The sequence below is a fragment of the Oncorhynchus keta genome, chromosome 4 (genome assembly GCF_023373465.1).
Source record: "Oncorhynchus keta strain PuntledgeMale-10-30-2019 chromosome 4, Oket_V2, whole genome shotgun sequence".
In the NCBI taxonomy this organism is placed as follows: Eukaryota; Metazoa; Chordata; class Actinopteri; order Salmoniformes; family Salmonidae; genus Oncorhynchus; species Oncorhynchus keta.
The window spans coordinates 62028323-62047987 of NC_068424.1; the positions used below are offsets into that span (position 1 = coordinate 62028323).

The 19665-nt window shown below is 44.1% G+C and overlaps 1 protein-coding gene across 1 annotated transcript in view; it reads right to left on the minus strand.

Moving 5' to 3' along the window:
* Nucleotides 1–610: 610 nt before the first annotated feature.
* The window catches only part of tnmd (tenomodulin), an 85116-nt gene continuing 66061 nt past the window's right edge, over nucleotides 611–19665 (minus strand). The window contains exons 5-7 of the mRNA XM_035767429.2: nucleotides 18157–18319; nucleotides 17913–18019; nucleotides 611–1717 (exon numbers count right to left, since the gene is read on the minus strand). Coding sequence (XP_035623322.1) covers nucleotides 1508–1717; nucleotides 17913–18019; nucleotides 18157–18319 — 480 coding nt within the window. The 3' untranslated portion in view covers nucleotides 611–1507. The remainder of the gene's footprint in view (nucleotides 1718–17912; nucleotides 18020–18156; nucleotides 18320–19665) is intronic.

The window sequence follows — 19665 nt, forward strand, 5'->3', positions numbered from 1 at the left end:
GGACATGTCATAGGTTGACCCTCAAAGGTTAATAGATGTGTAAACTACAGCATTGGACCATTTAAATGTATGGTATTGGACTTTTTTCCACCAATGTTGAAATTTCAGCCAGTATAAACCTGAATATGGCATCCATATTAGGAAGTTCCTCAGTTGTCAGGTGAAACCATTATATTAGTTATCAGACAAAACGTCCTAATATGGATGCCGCATTGCTATAGTAACTTTGAATGCAAATTAAGACTCACAAGAAGTCAGTTCTTTATCTTGATATGAGTAGCATTAGATGTCTTTTAGTATGAAAATACATTTTAATTGCATGTAATTGATAATAACAGTATCTTTTGTGATTGTAGGCCTATCTATTCCGGTAGAATCACTGTTCAGAGCATGATTACTGTGAGCTATTGAGCAACGGAGAAAAATGTGCAGATTACATTACATAATGGTAATTCAGCTGTGGCATAATTATGTCATTTACAGCCATTACAGTTAAAACAATGCTGCTTAAAATAACTAAAATGACTTAACATCAAATAAAGATTGGCAAGTTGAATTAAAAGAAATAAGCATATCTTTTGCCGCTGCTTCATTATAATTAGTCGACTCATTCTGATTTTTTTGCTGTCTTTATATACCTCCTCATCAATACATATATATTTCAAGTTAAACATGCTAATTGTAGTAAACAATAGTCAAAACAGATCATTCACAAAAAATAGGACATATATATTTTTTAGTCTAGAAAGGGTTAAATGCTCTTGACAGAGTGAGCAGGCTACAGCACTTCAGTAGGTTCTACATAAAATACATTGTTGGTTGTCATAGGCCATAGCAGACGTGGGTTCAAATAGTATTTGTTTTCTTTCAAATACTTTAGCTGTGTTTGTCTTGTGCGATTGGACCACCGGGATAGTACCAAAAATGCAAACCCTGATCCATCTAGCACTCCAGGAAAGCTCAATCAAAAGCTCAAAGTATTTGAAAGAAATCAAATACTATTTGAACATAGGTCTGCTCCACACAGCAAGAGAAAGTCGGTTACACGCCACTCATAAAAAAGATTAAGAAGGAAATGAAATGAGAAAGAAATGCAGCACCGTGAGAAACGGCCAAAACTAGCTCTTTAGCTACTGTTACAAATTCTTAAAAAAATATTTAATACATGTTGAAAGAAACATTGCACTTCAGCACACCGATGACACATCAAGGCCTTTTAGAGAAATCACCAAGATGCTCCCAAAACTCCATTTAGACTTATGAGAGACTGACAGTAGATTTGATTATTTTCAAAGATAATGGGCCTAGGCTGGGTTTACACTCTACCAAGCGTTCACAAAAGCAAAATGTCACTTACTCTTGCTTAGAGTTAATACAAATTCTGGCATGCACTAAAGTCTCTTTGCGGTTGCTGAGACACTAAGCCTACTGCAGTGTAAATCCAGCCTTAAATGAATGCACCTGTCATTTGTGCTGAAACATAGTTGAATCCAGTTCCACTATCCAATCAGATCCTCCCGAGCATACGGGCTATCCACCAGTTGCAGGGCATGATGATCTGACAGATGACACGTCCTCCTTGGTAGTAGTAGGGGTAGGGGTTGAACCCCCCCAGAGGCTCGTAGTAGCGCTGGCAGTAGCGGTAACCACGACGACAGTGCTGGCAGCAGTAGCCATGATCATCCAGACGGTTATCCAGCTCAACTCCAATGTCTCTCTGTGAAGGACAAACGGCAAGTCGGTGAGAGGAAGGAAAGAAGTTAGGTGCTTTAAAGGACAGGTGATCCACACAAAGGAAAGCCAGAGACAGAGATATTGAGAACATTTCATTTGAAGTATAGATGGGATGGATTGCTTACACCTCACTGGAAAGGTTAATTTTTCTGTGATAGCTAAATGTTTCTCTTTTTTTAAACTTTATCTTTCTCTGTTCAGTGACGTGTATGTGCTTTAAATGAAATCAAATTGGTCTCCTTTTATTTTCCCTGTGAGTACCAGCTCCCCCAGAGACAGTCAGACAGCGGATTGGATTGGGTGAATTGATGTTCTCGCTTCGGTTGTGGGTCAGAAAAATATATGTAGAAGCAGCTAAACAGAAGAGAAAGATTCAAATGGATGTCTAAGGAAACAAATGGACAAAATGTTTCCACCATCGACTGTGACACAGGGATCAAGATAGCATTGGAAAGTTATGTTAGTAGTAGTATTACTCTTAGCTTCACCATGCTCCATCTCACATCCCAGAGTCCTAAGCTCCTTTCTCCCAGGGCTATCTTCAATCAAAGTGACTCTGACACTGCCGGTTACCAGGATAATTGCACTATTTCTTTCATCTCTGACCCCCCCCGCTGCGACCCATACGAGCTGAGTCAAAATGGCCGCCACTCCTCCATTAGAGACTACAAATTAGAGGCTCTCTGTGGGCGCACTCCCCCTGACCTTGACTTTAAGTGGATGGCACATTCCTAAAGCAATTAGCCGAGTAATGATCGCCTAACAAGGATCTTTTTATTTGCTCGTGCCGACTGGGTGTGAATTTATATAAGGGCCAAATGAAAGCCAAACGAAAGGTAAATTGGGTAGAATTAATGGCCCTTGGGTTTTTCCATTGTGTCGGTCGGCCGGGCGCATGCCCTCTCCAGACGGTGGTAGGGCTGAGTGCCATGCCTTTGATCCAGGGAGACTCTGAATTGGGTTCAGAGAAGTGCCAGTTAACTCTCCGCCCCTAGTTGTGGTCGGCGGCAGCAGAAACCCGTCTCAGAGCAGCACAAATACATTCGGCCACGTTTTCAATCTCCTGCAGCGAGTGAATCTGAGTGAATCTTCACAGACAATTCAGCACTGTCTGGTTAAATAGCTTTGATGAAAGAGACCAATTGTCCCCCTTTTGGACTTTACTTCTGGGAGAAGCGGCCATGCCGCTTTGCTTAAGAGTCAGTCTTTCGTAACAGCAGGAAAAAAAACAGAAATTTATTGAGAGGGGGAACTGAAAATGCGAGGTCATTGTTTCACCCCAGTCTTTCAAAGGGCTGGGGCACATAGGAACACGACTTTGACTCTGATTAATCCTCTACAGTAAATTATGGGCAGTGTGGACTGGAGGCTGTTTGGCTTTCCTATAAAGGCAGTATTAGGCACAGGAAATAGTTTACAGGCCACTAAATGGTCCACGGTCTCACAGATGTTGTTGACTCCACTGTTTGTGGCTGGAGTGAAGCTACATTCACCCTCCCAGACTTTTTGGAGCCAGCATAATATAAACACAACAAATAGTGCAGTAGGTAGGATTCAAATCACGAATCAATCATCACAACTGCAGTGACAGATAAACGTACTAACATTACATACTCCTAATACGGAGGACGAACACCTCGGAAAGAGAAAAAGGGTGATATTTAAAATATGTGTTTTGATTTATGACTCTGACAATGGCTGGTGGGCGATTGCTGATTGATGATGTTAGTCATGTTTAGGGTCATCAGCTGCAAGGCAACAATCTATTATGGAGAAAACACAAAAGCTGTCACTGCAACCGACAATAATCTTATCAGCCGCCTCACAGCTAAAACTGTGATGGTATGAAATCCAAATCCAGAGCTTCAGTTTGGGAAAATTAATGGAAATATATTTATTCAAATGATGGGTGATTACAAAAACAAACAGACAATTGGCATTGTACCTCCGAGACAAATTAATCAGAGGCATCCTTTTTAAAAACGGAGCACGCATATGAATCATTTTGGCTTCAAATTCCCCTCTTCAACAGGATGTGGCGGCGGGTGATTGGAATGGGGCACCGTGGGAAATCTGGGGCCGTCACTCACAAACAAGTGGCATTAACGAAGGGTAAAAGTCATTACCCTCGCGCTCTGTCTGATATCTGACTTGGTCACACACCGAAACGCGTCTCACGCGTAACATCATATCAGAGATTTGATCAGTCTGTCAAGTCAAACTTTCAGTCAGTCATTCAATAATGAGGAAGCGAATCGAGCCGCGACGACTCCTTCAATTTCCACACTACTGAGTGTTATTTTACACACGCTGATTACTGTTCTCCTTGTGGCTTGAAACACACAAGCCTCGTTGCTGTTATTTAATCGTCTATATCAGAGCTGATCATCACAGTCTCTTTGATATTCTATTAAAACACCAGGGACAACATTTCCATTTCATACATGACTGTAGGTGTTGGGATTCGGTAGGTGTTGGGATTCGTCTTAAATGGAACCCTGTTCCCTAAATAGTGCCTTACTTTTGAACAGGGCCCATAGGGAATAGGGTGGCATTTAGGACACACCCTAGGTACAGTATGAGATGCAGAAGGCACTGTCTTGTACTCCCAGTGCTGGTTGTGTCGTCTTATATCAACCACATGAACTTCATTATGCAGGCAAGGGCGAAACCTGTAATGGTTAAGCCAAGGGGAAGTATAATATGAACTATATTATAAATATGCCACTAAGCTTTTATCCTGAGCGACTTCCATACATTTTTAGTAGGTGTACAGTATGTCGACCTTGGCATCACTAGCACCACACGCCAGGCTCTTACCAACTGTGCCACATAGGCCCAGGAAGTATCTGTGTTTACAGTTTGGCATTGCCTTGCTCAGGGAGGAGAGGAGGTATTTACAGCCTCTGTTCGCCCTCGGTTTCCTGTGCACCATCACTGCCCACTCAGGGAGGACAGGAGGTCTTTACAGCCTCTGTTTACCCTTGGTCTCCAACCTCCACTCATGCCCGGGCATTCTTGTCTTTTTCAATGCTAACCTTGCCTGCCAAAGAGGCCTGGGCATTGCTACAGGGTCACACTATGGCTCAACCCAATCACCCAACTTCCAACCTGTCACGTTCTGACCTTAGTTCCTTTGTTTTTGTCTTTGTTTTAGTATGGTCAGGGCGTGAGTTGGGGTGGGCAGTCTATGTTTGTTTTTCTATGTTGGTTTTTGAGTTCGGCCTCGTATGGTTCTCAATCAGAGGCAGCTGTCAATTGTTGTCCCTGATTGAGAATCATACTTAGGTAGCTTGGGTTTCACTTTTGGTTTGGGGGTGTTTGTTTCCGTGTGAGTGTTTGGGCCACACGGTACTGTTTCGGTTTTGTAAATTCACGTTGTCATTTATTGTTTAGTGTTCTGAGTTTTAATGAAACATCATCATGAACACTTACCACGCTGCGCTTTGGTCCTCCTCTCTTTCTCCCAACGACATCTGTGACACAACCGGCCAAAACACGTTTACAATATAATTATGTATGCCGGCTGGACAGACTGAGGCCTGCTTCCCAATCATATCTGAAGGCTTATCCTTATCCTAGGTGAAGGACAGTGATGTGATGTGCTCCTTCTGTAGCTCAGTTGGTAGAGCATGGCGCTTGTAACGCCAGGGTAGTGGGTTCGATCCCCGGGACCACCCATACGTAGAATGTATGCACACATGACTGTAAGTCGCTTTGGATAAAAGCGTCTGCTAAATGGCATATATTATTATTATTATTATATTATGTGGCACCTCCAGCGCTGCCAGATAATAGTTATTCAGTCGGAGAGCTGTCCAGGGCCGCTGCTGCAGCGCTGTGCGTAGGCTCTTCCGTGGTAGCCGCGGCTAAAGGTCGGCCCCATACATCTCCCCACCTCTGTCACTGCTACTTTAATGATTATTAGTCAGGTCGCTTCGAAATTACCTGCCGAAATACGTAATCAGGGGCCCCAGTGGCCGTCAGAGGAAAGGCCACGGTGGAGGCCAGATCTGGTGGAGGGGTGAGGGAGTCAGAATCAGCGCTCTACAAAAGGTCTCGGTCTATGTCGGCATCCCACTGTCATCAACAGCATCTTCAGACTCATGCCACTGGCATCAACAGCATATTCAGACTCATGCCACTGGCATCAACAGTATCTTCAGACTCATGCCACTGGCATCAACAGTATCTTCAGACTCATGCCACTGGCATCAACAGCATATTCAGACTCATGCCACTGGCATCAACAGCATATTCAGACTCATGCCACTGGCATCAACAGTATCTTCAGACTCATGCCACTGACATCAACAGTATCTTCAGACTCATGCCACTGGCATCAACAGTATCTTCAGACTCATGCCACTGGCATCAACAGCATATTCAGACTCATGCCACTGGCATCAACAGTATCTTCAGACTCATGCCACTGACATCAACAGTATCTTCAGACTCATGCCACTGGCATCAACAGCATCTTCAGACTCATGCCACTGGCATCAACAGCATATTCAGACTCATGCCACTGGCATCAACAGTATCTTCAGACTCATGCCACTGGCATCAACAGTATCTTCAGACTCATGCCACTGACATCAACAGTATCTTCAGACTCATGCCACTGGCATCAACAGCATATTCAGACTCATGCCACTGGCATCAACAGTATCTTCAGACTCATGCCACTGGCATCAACAGTATCTTCAGACTCATGCCACTGGCATCAACAGTATCTTCAGACACATGCCACTGGCATCAACAGCATCTTCAGACTCATGCCACTGGCATCAACAGTATCTTCAGACTCATGCCACTGGCATCAACAGCATCTTCAGACTCATGCCACTGGCATCAACAGTATCTTCAGACTCATGCCACTGGCATCAACAGTATCTTCAGACTCATGCCACTGGCATCAACAGTATCTTCAGACTCATGCCACTGGCATCAACAGTATCTTCAGACTCATGCCACTGACATCAACAGTATCTTCAGACTCATGCCACTGGCATCAACAGTATCTTCAGACTCATGCCACTGACATCAACAGTATCTTCAGACTCATGCCACTGACATCAACAGTATCTTCAGACTCATGCCACTGGCATCAACAGTATCTTCAGACTCATGCCACTGACATCAACAGTATCTTCAGACTCATGCCACTGACATCAACAGTATCTTCAGACTCATGCCACTGGCATCAACAGCATCTTCAGACTCATGCCACTGGCATCAACAGTATCTTCAGACTCATGCCACTGGCATCAACAGTATCTTCAGACTCATGCCACTGGCATCAGACTCATGCCACTGGCATCAACAGTATCTTCAGACTCATGCCACTGGCATCAACAGTATCTTCAGACTCATGCCACTGGCATCAACAGTATCTTCAGACTCATGCCACTGGCATCAACAGTATCTTCAGACTCATGCCACTGGCATCAACAGTATCTTCAGACTCATGCCACTGGCATCAACAGTATCTTCAGACTCATGCCACTGGCATCAACAGTATCTTCAGACTCATGCCACTGGCATCAACAGTATCTTCAGACTCATGCCACTGGCATCAACAGTATCTTCAGACTCATGCCACTGGCATCAACAGTATCTTCAGACTCATGCCACTGGCATCAACAGTATCTTCAGACTCATGCCACTGGACAGTATCTTCAGACTCATGCCACTGGCATCAACAGTATCTTCAGACTCATGCCACTGACATCAACAGTATCTTCAGACTCATGCCACTGGCATCAACAGACTCATGCCACTGGCATCAACAGTATCTTCAGACTCATGCCACTGGCATCAACAGTATCTTCAGACATCATGCCACTGGCATCAACAGTATCTTCAGACTCATGCCACTGGCATCAACAGTATCTTCAGACTCATGCCACTGGCATCAACAGTATCTTCAGACTCATGCCACTGGCATCAACAGTATCTTCAGACTCATGCCACTGGCATCAACAGTATCTTCAGACTCATGCCACTGGCATCAACAGTATCTTCAGACTCATGCCACTGGCATCAACAGTATCTTCAGACTCATGCCACTGGCATCAACAGTATCTTCAGACTCATGCCACTGGCATCAACAGTATCTTCAGACTCATGCCACTGGCATCAACAGTATCTTCAGACTCATGCCACTGGCATCAACAGTATCTTCAGACTCATGCCACTGGCATCAACAGTATCTTCAGACTCATGCCACTGGCATCAACAGTATCTTCAGACTCATGCCACTGGCATCAACAGTATCTTCAGACTCATGCCACTGGCATCAACAGTATCTTCAGACTCATGCCAGACTCATGCCACTGGCATCAACAGTATCTTCAGACTCATGCCACTGGCATCAACAGTATCTTCAGACTCATGCCACTGGCATCAACAGTATCTTCAGACTCATGCCACTGGCATCAACAGTATGCCACTGGCATCAGACTTCATGCCACTGGCATCAACAGTATCTTCAGACTCATGCCACTGGCATCAACAGTATCTTCAGACTCATGCCACTGGCATCAACAGTATCTTCAGACTCATGCCACTGGCATCAACAGTATCTTCAGACAGCATCAACAGCATATTCAGACTCATGCCACTGGCATCAACAGTATCTTCAGACTCATGCCACTGGCATCAACAGTATCTTCAGACTCATGCCACTGGCATCAACAGTATCTTCAGACTCATGCCACTGGCATCAACAGTATCTTCAGACTCATGCCACTGGCATCAACAGTATCTTCAGACTCATGCCACTGGCATCAGCAGTATCTTCAGACTCATGCCACTGGCATCAACAGTATCTTTCAGACATCAGTATCAGCCATGCCACTGGCATCAACAGTATCTTCAGACTCATGCCACTGGCATCATCTTCAGACTCATGCCACTGGCATCACATCAGTATCTTCAGACTCATGCCACTGGCATCAACAGTATCTTCAGACTCATGCCACTGGCATCAACAGCATCTTCAGACTCATGCCACTGGCATCAACAGTATCTTCAGACTCATGCCACTGGCATCAACAGCATCTTCAGACTCATGCCACTGGCATCAACAGTATCTTCAGACTCATGCCACTGGCATCAACAGTATCTTCAGACTCATGCCACTGGCATCAACAGTATCTTCAGACTCATGCCACTGGCATCAACAGTATCTTCAGACTCATGCCACTGGCATCAACAACAGACTCAGACTCATGCCACTGGCATCAACAGTATCTTCAGACTCATGCCACTGGCATCAACAGTATCTTCAGACTCATGCCACTGGCATCAACAGTATCTTCAGACTCATGCCACTGGCATCAACAGTATCTTCAGACTCATGCCACTGGCATCAACAGTATCTTCAGACTCATGCCACTGGCATCAACAGTATCTTCAGACTCATGCCACTGGCATCAACAGTATCTTCAGACTCATGCCACTGGCATCAACAGTATCTTCAGACTCATGCCACTGGCATCAACAGTATCTTCAGACATGCCACTGGCATCAACAGTATCTTCAGACTCATGCCACTGGCATCAACAGTATCTTCAGACTCATGCCACTGGCATCAACAGTATCTTCAGACTCATGCCACTGACATCATGCCACAGTATCTTCAGACTCATGCCACTGACATCAACAGTATCTTCAGACTCATGCCACTGGCATCAACAGTATCTTCAGACTCATGCCACTGACATCAACAGTATCTTCAGACTCATGCCACTGACATCAACAGTATCTTCAGACTCATGCCACTGGCATCAACAGTATCTTCAGACTCATGCCACTGGCATCAACAGTATCTTCAGACTCATGCCACTGGCATCAACAGTATCTTCAGACTCATGCCACTGGCATCAACAGTATCTTCAGACTCATGCCACTGGCATCAACAGTATCTTCAGACTCATGCCACTGGCATCAACAGTATCTTCAGACTCATGCCACTGGCATCAACAGTATCTTCAGACACATGCCACTGGCATCAACAGTATCTTCAGACTCATGCCACTGGCATCAACAGTATCTTCAGACTCATGCCACTGGCATCAACAGTATCTTCAGACTCATGCCACTGGCATCAACAGTATCTTCAGACTCATGCCACTGGCATCAACAGTATCTTCAGACACATGCCACTGGCATCAACAGTATCTTCAGACTCATGCCACTGACATCAACAGTATCTTCAGACTCATGCCACTGGCATCAACAGTATCTTCAGACACATGCCACTGGCATCAACAGTATCTTCAGACTCATGCCACTGGCATCAACAGTATCTTCAGACTCATGCCACTGGCATCAATCTTCAGATCTTCAGACTCATGCCACTGGCATCAACAGTATCTTCAGACTCATGCCACTGGCATCAACAGTATCTTCAGACTCATGCCACTGGCATCAACAGTATCTTCAGACTCATGCCACTGGCATCAACAGTATCTTCAGACACATGCCACTGGCATCAACAGTATCTTCAGACACATGCCACTGGCATCAACAGTATCTTCAGACTCATGCCACTGGCATCAACAGTATCTTCAGACTCATGCCACTGGCATCAACAGTATCTTCAGACTCATGCCACTGGCATCAACAGTATCTTCAGACTCATGCCACTGGCATCAACAGTATCTTCAGACTCATGCCACTGGCATCAACAGTATCTTCAGACTCATGCCACTGGCATCAACAGTATCTTCAGACTCATGCCACTGGCATCAACAGTATCTTCAGACTCATGCCACTGGCATCAACAGTATCTTCAGACTCATGCCACTGGCATCAACAGTATCTTCAGACTCATGCCACTGGCATCAACAGTATCTTCAGACTCATGCCACTGGCATCAACAGTATCTTCAGACTCATGCCACTGGCATCAACAGTATCTTCAGACTCATGCCACTGGCATCAACAGTATCTTTCAGACTCATGCCACTGGCATCAACAGTATCTTCATGCCACTGGCATCAACAGTATCTTCAGACTCATGCCACTGGCATCAACAGTATCTTCAGACTCATGCCACTGGCATCAACAGTATCTTCAGACTCGTGCCACTGGCATCAACAGTATCTTCAGACTCATGCCACTGGCATCAACAGTATCTTCAGACTCATGCCACTGGCATCAACAGTATCTTCAGACTCATGCCACTGGCATCAACAGCATATTCAGACTCATGCCACTGGCATCAACAGTATCTTCAGACTCATGCCACTGGCATCAACAGTATCTTCAGACTCATGCCACTGGCATCAACAGTATCTTCAGACTCATGCCACTGGCATCAACAGTATCTTCAGACTCATGCCACTGGCATCAACAGTATCTTCAGACTCATGCCACTGACATCAACAGTATCTTCAGACTCATGCCACTGGCATCAACAGCATCTTCAGAGTCATCCCACTGGCATCAACAGCAACATCAGACTCATCCTACTGTCATCAACATCATCTTCAGACTCATCCCACTGGCATCAACAGCATCTTCAGACTCATGCCACTGGCATCAACAGCATCTTCAGACTCATCCCACTGGCATCAACTGCAACTTCAGACTCATCCCACTGGCATCATCAACTTCAGACTTTCCAATTATAACTTGCTGCCTCCCCTCCATCAGTCACAAAGGCCTTTGTTATCTGCTGGGCCCACAAACACTGACTAGCGGTGGCCTTGGAATGGGCGGGTTTGAGTTTTAGCTATGTATTACCTTAGCTGATTTTAAAAAGGGGAGCGGGTTTCATCTCCCGGTGTGCTTTAATTGCATAGCAGTGCAGCTGGGGCCATAGAGGATGAGCAGGGAGGAGGGGAAGGAAGAGAGGAGGAGAGGGGAGGAGGGAAGGAAGAGAAGAGGAGAGGAGAGGAGAAGAGAAAAGGGAGGAGAGTGAAGGCAGGCAGGCAGGCAGGCAGGTATTCCTGGGCCAAGCCTGATAAATGTTAATATTATGGCTGTATGTGTGTGTGTGTGTGTGTGTGTGTGTGTGTGTGTGTGTGTGTGTGTGTGTGTGTGTGTGTGTGTGTGTGTGTGTGTGTGTGTGTGTGTGTGTGTGTGTGTGTGTGTGTGTGTGTGTGTGTATGGGTGAGTGTCCGTCTGTCCCCTGGTTCCTCAGAACTCAAAACCATTCTTCCTTTTCTGGAATTAGCTTTTTAATGCTTACTTAGACAGCCTGGGTGGTCTATGCTATGTATGTGTATGTGTGTGTGTGTGTGTGTGTATCTGTGTGTGTGTGTGTGTGTGTGTGTGTGTGTGTGTGTGTGTGTGTGTGTGTGTGTGTGTGTGTGTGTGTGTGTGTGTGTGTGTGTGTGTGTGTGTGTGTGTGCGTGCGTGCGTGCGTGCGTGTGTGTGTGTGTGTGTGTGTGTGTGTGTACGTTTACCTTTGAGTGCATGATGTGTGTTGCTGTTCGTGTGTGTGTATGCATGTGTGTGTGTCAAGGGTAACTAATCATGGAGCACTATGCCTCTCACATGCACAGAAACATGGCATTTTGTTCTCTTTCCTCTTTGTTTCCTTCCATGATAATTAAGGCATGATTAATAAATGTGGCGTATCTATTCAGTAATGAGTGACCTTAGGAGTGCTGTTTTGCACGACGTTCGTACAAGATGCCTGCTAGCTACCTGCCTTTGCCCGAAAAGAAAGCAAAAAAAGCTCTGGCTGAGGCTGTGGGGAAAACGTTGCTGCCTTTGAAGGCTAGATATTCCTCTCCATTAATGTAGAGACATTAAGAAAGTCTTAAGCAAGGCAAGTTCATTTAAACAGATATATAGAGCAATTTCTATGCCCTGTGGTACATCAAGACAAGTCTGTTTTATGCTATGAAATTAAGCATCAATTAGCAAGAGTCAATTTCTCTGCAGGAATAAATTAAGGAGAACGAGGCACCACCGTGGCTCGTATCACCTAGTGTGGTGCTGGTTTGCATCCAAAATGGCAGCTTATTCTCTATATAGTGCACTAGAAAGTATTCACACCCCTTTACTTTTTCCACATTTTGTTGTGTTGCAGCCGGAATTTAAAATGTATTAAATTGAGATGTTGTATCACTGATCTACACAAAAGTGGAATCTGTATGGTCCCTCAATTGAGTAGTGAATTTCAAACACAGATTCAACCACAAAGACTAGGGAGGTTTTTCAATGCCTCGCATTGAAGGGAACCTATTGGTAGATGTGTAAAACTTTTAAAAGCAGACGCTGAATATCCTTTTGAGCATGATGAAGTTATTAATTATGCTTTGGATGGTGTATCAATTAGAGGTCGACCGATTCATCGGAATGGCACATTAATTAGGGCCTATTTCAAGTTTTCATAACAATCGGTAATCTGTATTATTGGACACCAATGACGGCCTAGGAAAGGTGGGTTAACTGCCTTGTTCAAGGGCAGAATGACAGATTTTTACCTTGTCAGCTCTGGGATTTGATCTTGCAACCTTCCGGTTACTAGTCCAACGCTCTAACCACCTGCCTTACATTGCACTCCACGAGGAGCTTGCGTGGCAGGCTGACTACCTGTTACCCGAGTGCAGCAAGAAGCCAAGGTAAGTTGCTAGCTAACATTAAACTCATCTTATAAAAAACAATCAATCTTAACATAATCAGTAGTTAGCTACACATGGTTGATGATATTACTAGTTCATCTAGCGTGTCCTGAGTTGCACATAATCGATGCGGTGCCTGTTAATTTCTCATCGAATCACAGCCTACTTTGCCAAATGGGTGATGATTTAACAAGCGCATTCACGAAAAAAGCACTGTCGTTTCACCAATGTGTACCTAACCATAAACATCAATGCCTTTCTTTAAAATCCTACACAAGAATATATTTTTAAACCTGCATATTTAGTTAATATTGCCTGCTAACATGAATTTCTTTCAATTAGGGAAATTGTGTCACTTCTCTTGCGTCCCGTGCAGTCAGGGTTATATGCAGCAGTTTGAGCCGCCTGGCTCGTTGCGAACTGTGTGAAGACCATTTATTCCTAACAGAGACCGTAATTAATTTGACAGAATTGTACATAATTATGACATAACATTGAAGGTTGTACAATGTAACAGCAATATTTAGACTTAGGGATCCCAACAGTTAGATAAAATACGGAACGGTTCCGTATTTCACTGAAATAATAAACATTTTGTTTTTGAAATGATAGTTTCCAGATTTGACCATATTAATGACCGAAGGCTCGTATTTCTGTGTGTTATTATGTTATAATTAAGTCTATGATTTGAAATTTGATAGAGCAGTCTGACTGAGCGGTGGTAGGCAGCAGCAGGCTCGTAAGCATTCATTCAAACAGCACTTTTGTGCGTTTGCCAGCAGCTCTTTGCTGTGCTTCAAGCATTGAGCTGTTTATGACTTCAAGCCTATCAACTCCCGAGATTAGGCTGGTGTAACCGATGTGAGCTAGCTCGTTAACAGGGTGCGCGCTAATAGCGTTTCAATCGGTGACGTCACTCGCTCTGAGACCTTGAAGTAGTTGTTCCCGTTGTGCTGCAAGGGCCACAGCTTTTGTGAAGCGATGGGTAACGATGCTTCGAGGGTGGCTGTTGTCGATGAAGTTCCTGGTTCGAGCCCAGGTATGGACGAGGAGAGGGACTGAAGCTATACTGTTACACTGGCAATACTAAAGTGCCTATAAGAACATCCAATGGTATAGAGAGAAATAGTCCTATAATTCTAATAATACCTACAACCTATAACTTCTTACCTGGGAATATTGAAGACTCATGTTAACTTCTTCGATATAGGGGGCGCTCTTTTAATTTTTGGATAAAAAAACGTTCCCGTTTTAAACAAGAAATTATGTCACGAAAAGATGCTTGACTATGCATATAATTGACAGCTTTGGAAAGAAAACACTCTGACGTTTCCAAAACTGCAAAGATATTATCTGTGAGTGCCACAGAACTGATACTACAGGCGAAACCAAGATGACATTTCAAACAGGAAATGGCCCAGATTTTGAAGGCGCTGTGTTCCAATGTCTCCTTATATGGCTGTGAATGCGCCAGGAATGAGCCTACACTTTCTTTCATTTCCCCAAGGTGTCTGCAGCATTGTGACGTATTTGTAGGCATATCATTGGAAGATTGACCATAAGAGACTACATTTACCAGGTGCCCGCTTGGTGTCCTCCGTCTAAATTATTGCGTAATCTCCAGCTGCATGCATTTTTCCATTTGCTTCAGAGGAGAAACCCAACTGCCACAAATGATTTATCATCGAATAGATATGTGAAAAACACCTTGATGATAACAAGGCTAAGCTTGTGAGCCAATATATTTATTTCATTTCATTTGCGATTTTCATGAATAGTTAACGTTGCATTATGGTAATGAGCTTGAGGCTATGATTATGCTCCCGGATACGGGATTGCTCGACGCAAGAAGTTAAAAGGAACCACCAGCTTTCATATGTTCTCATGTTCTGAGCAAGGAACTTAAACGTTAGCTTTCTTACATGGCACATATTGTACTTTTACTTTCTTCTCCAACACTTTGTTTTTGCATTATTTAAACCAAATTGAACACGTTTCATTATTTATTTGAGGCTAAATTTATTTTATTGATGTATGATATCAAGTTAAAATAAGTGTTCATTCAGTATTGTTGTTAATTGTCATTATTACAAATAAATAAATAAATCAGTCGATTAATCTGTATCAGATTTTTTTTTGGTCCTCCAATAATCGGTATCGGTATCGGCTTTGAAAAATCATAATCGGTCGACCTCTAGAATCAATACACCCAGTCACTACAAAGATACAGGCGTCCTTCCTAACTCAGTTTCCGGTGAGGAAGGAAACTGCTCAGGATTTCACCATGAGGCCAATGGAGATTTTCAAACAGTTACATAATTTAATGGTTGTGATAGGAGAAAACTGAGTATGGGTCAACAACATTGTAGTTACTCCAACATACACTTGGAGACAAATTCACCTTTCAGCAGGCTAATAACCTAAAACACAAGGCCAAATCCACACTGGAGTTGCTTTCCAAGACGCCATTGAATGTTCTTGAGTAGCCTAGTTACAGGTTTGACGTAAATCTGCTTGAAAATCTAGGGCAAGACTTGAAAATGTCTATCTAGCAAAGATCAACAATGAACTTATCTGAGCTTGAATATTTTTTTTAAAGAATAATGGGAAAATATCGTCATCATAAGAAACATTACTGTGCAGCCGTATTCATTGATCTGGCCAAGGCTTTCGACTCTGTCAATCACCACATCCTCATCGGCAGACTCGACAGCCTTGGTTTCTCAAATGATTGCCTCGCCTGGTTCACCAACTACTTCTCTGATAGAGTTCAGTGTTTCAAATCAGAGGGTCTGTTTTCCGGCCCTCTGGCAGTTTCTATGGGGGTGCCACAGGGTTCAATTCATGGACCGACTCTCTTCTCTGTATACATCAATGATGTCGCTCTTGCTGCTGGTGAGTCTCTGATCCACCTCTACGCAGACGACACCATTCTGTATACTTCTGGCCCTTCTTTGGACACTGTGTTAACAACCCTCCAGGCAAGCTTCAATGCCTCCAATTGCTCTTAAATACAAGTAAAACTAAATGCATGCTCTTCAACCGATCACTGCCTGCACCTGCCCGTCTGTCCAACATCACTACTCTGGACGGCTCTGACTTAGAATACGTGGACAACTACAAATACTTAGGTGTCTGGTTAGACTGTAAACTCTCCTTCCAGACCCACATCGAACATCTCCAATCCAAAGTTAAATCTAGAATTGGCTTCCTATTTCGCAACAAAGCAACCTTCACTCATGCTGCCAAACATACCCGTGTAAAACTGACCATCCTACCAATCCTCGACTTCGGCGATGTCATTTACAAAATATCCTCCAATACCCTACTCAACAAATGGGATGCAGTCTATCACAATGCCATCCGTTTTGTCACCAAAGCCCCATATACTACCCACCATTGCGACCTGTACGCTCTCGTTGGCTGGCCCTCGCTTCATACTCGTCGCCAAACCCACTGGCTCCATGTCATCTACAAGACCCTGCTAGGTAAAGTCCCCCCTTATCTCAGCTCGCTGGTCACCATAGCATCACCCACCTGTAGCACGCGCTCCAGCAGGTATATCTCTCTGGTCACCCCCAAAACCAATTCTTTCTTTGGCCGCCTCTCCTTCCAGTTCTCTGCTGCCAATGACTGGAACGAACTACAAAAATCTCTGAAACTGGAAACACTTATCTCCCTCACTAGCTTTCAGCACCAGCTGTCAGAGAAGCTCACAGATTACTGCACCTGTACATACCCCACCTACAATTTAGCCCAAACAACTACCTCTTTCCCTACTGTATTTATTTTATTTATTTATTTATTTTGCTCCTTTGCACCCCTTTATTTTTATTTCTACTTTGCACATTCTTCCACCGCAAATCTACTATTCCAGTGTTTTACTTGCTATATTGTATTTTTACTTTGCCACCATGGCCTTTTTTGCCTTTACCTCCCTTATCTCACCTCATTTGCTCACATCGTATATAGACTTGTTTCTACTGTATTATTGACTGTATGTTTGTTTTACTCCATGTGTAACTCTGTGTCATTGTATGTGTCGAACTGCTTTGCTTTATCTTGGCCAGGTCGCAGTTGTAAATGAGAACTTGTTCTCAACTTGCCTAACTGGTTAAATAAAGTTGAAAAAAAATATATAAAAAAATATCATCATATCACATTCCATTCCATCACCAAGAATGGAACGTTTTCGTGTTATGAGAATAATTGCCGCGACCTAACAAATGTTTTGGGAACTTCAACAGAACCAATTTTGGTTTGCTGGGAAAACGTTTGCTGGGAAAACTTTACTGGTACATTGTGTTATTACATTACCTGCAAACTTAATGAGAACTTTGGGGAAGGTTCTGTAATGGTTGTTACAGATGTTATGCACAACATTTAAATGCATGTTAGGAGAACATTCCAAGGATCTTTCATTTATTTTAATTTTTTAAAATAAAACACTAATTTAATGGGAATCTTAGCTAATGTTCTGGAAATGTTTCCGAGTTGCTGGGTAGGCCCTATGTACTACAATACTTTGACCCTAGTGCACTATATAGGGAATAGGATGCCATTTCACATGCAGCCGCAGTACAGTACATACGTAGTCGTTGACAGGAACCTGGTCCAGGACGTCACGAGCGACGCGGTTACCTCTGACCTCAGCATCAGGTATGTCCTCCTCATCCTCCACCTCGTGGAACTCAGCATCTGCACCAAAAGGATGAAGTACAGAGAACAGCTGTTGATGTACTTTACTGGATCACAGCAGAAACGTCTGTTTTTCCTGTTTGAGGTGATGTGAAGGAGGGGGTGGAGAGGGGTGGAGAGGCCCCAGTGCCCTGTACCTCTCATGGGGGAGGGATGGATCCAGTGGATGGGCAGCTCCTGGCATATCTCCCAGATCTTGGAGTTGAGGAGGAAGGCTGGATTAGCGATGGGCTCCTCGGCAGGCACCCACACCTGGGAGTCCTCCATCACCTGCATGTCTATGCCCTCTGTCTCAACCACCTGTCAGGGAAAGAAAACACACGCACGCACACACGCACACATGCACAAACATCTTCATTTTCGTGAAATCTTTGGGGAGTAAAAATGTTTGACCATTAAAAATCGTTGAATCCAGGCTGTATCACATCCGGCTGTGATTGGGAGTCCCATAGGTCGGCGCACAATTGGCCCAGCCTGGGTTTGGCCTTGGTAGGCTGTCATTGTAAATAAGAAGTTGTTCTTAATTATCTAACTTGCCTAGTTAAATAAATGTAAAATTAAAAACAAACCTTAAGCTTAAAATACCATTTGAACAAATTCAGGACATGAAGACAGTCGACAGTCCTGCCTTTTCAAAAAAGTTATTGTTTCCCTACCTTGTCAGGACATTCGGGTGAATTGTTAGGACATTGGAGTCCTGATAAGGTAGGAAAACAAGTACACACACACACACACACACACACACACACACACACACACACACACACACACACACACACACACACACACACACACACACACACACACACACACACACACACACACACACACACACACACACACACACACACACACACACAGTGAGTATCAAACACACCCAGCCTTACATGGCCGCAGGCACGCACGCACACACACCTTCCTCCACACACCTGTCAGAGCCCAAGAACCACACACACACACACACACACACACACACACACACACACACACACACACACACACACACACACACACACACACACACACACACACACACACACACACACACACACACACACACACACACACACACACACACACACACACACACACGCCACACACACACCACACACACACACAGTTCTGTACCCTCTGCATTCTCAGCCTTCTCTCCCCAGAGCCACAGCACACAAGCCCTGGCCATGTCCTTTTATTCATCACCCTTTATTGTCCACTGGGAGCACCGCCACTTCCTGCCGCCTAGCCTCCTGCTCATTCTCTGTTTCTTCCTATCAGGCCTCCAGGCAGCCCTTTCTGCCCGACGATAATCCAACGACGGCATAAATTTGACTTTGAAATGACTTTCTAGTGCTTTATACTTTATTGTGCGGTGAAAGGCCGCAATATCATTAAAATACAGCAGCCACAATAATAAGCATAGCGTCCTCCCCCATCCCCTCCTACTGCATTCAGCTCAGCGACGTGCTTCATTTGTTCATACTGTAGTTCATGAGCTGTAAAGTAAACTATTATTGCTTAATGATAGGGAATGCATGTCACTGCTATCTAATAGAGATGTATGAAAGGGGCTTTTGGCGATGCCTGATATTTGTTTCTTTATGTATATGTAAATACGTCGGCAAACAAACCCCTCTCCCAGTGCCTCG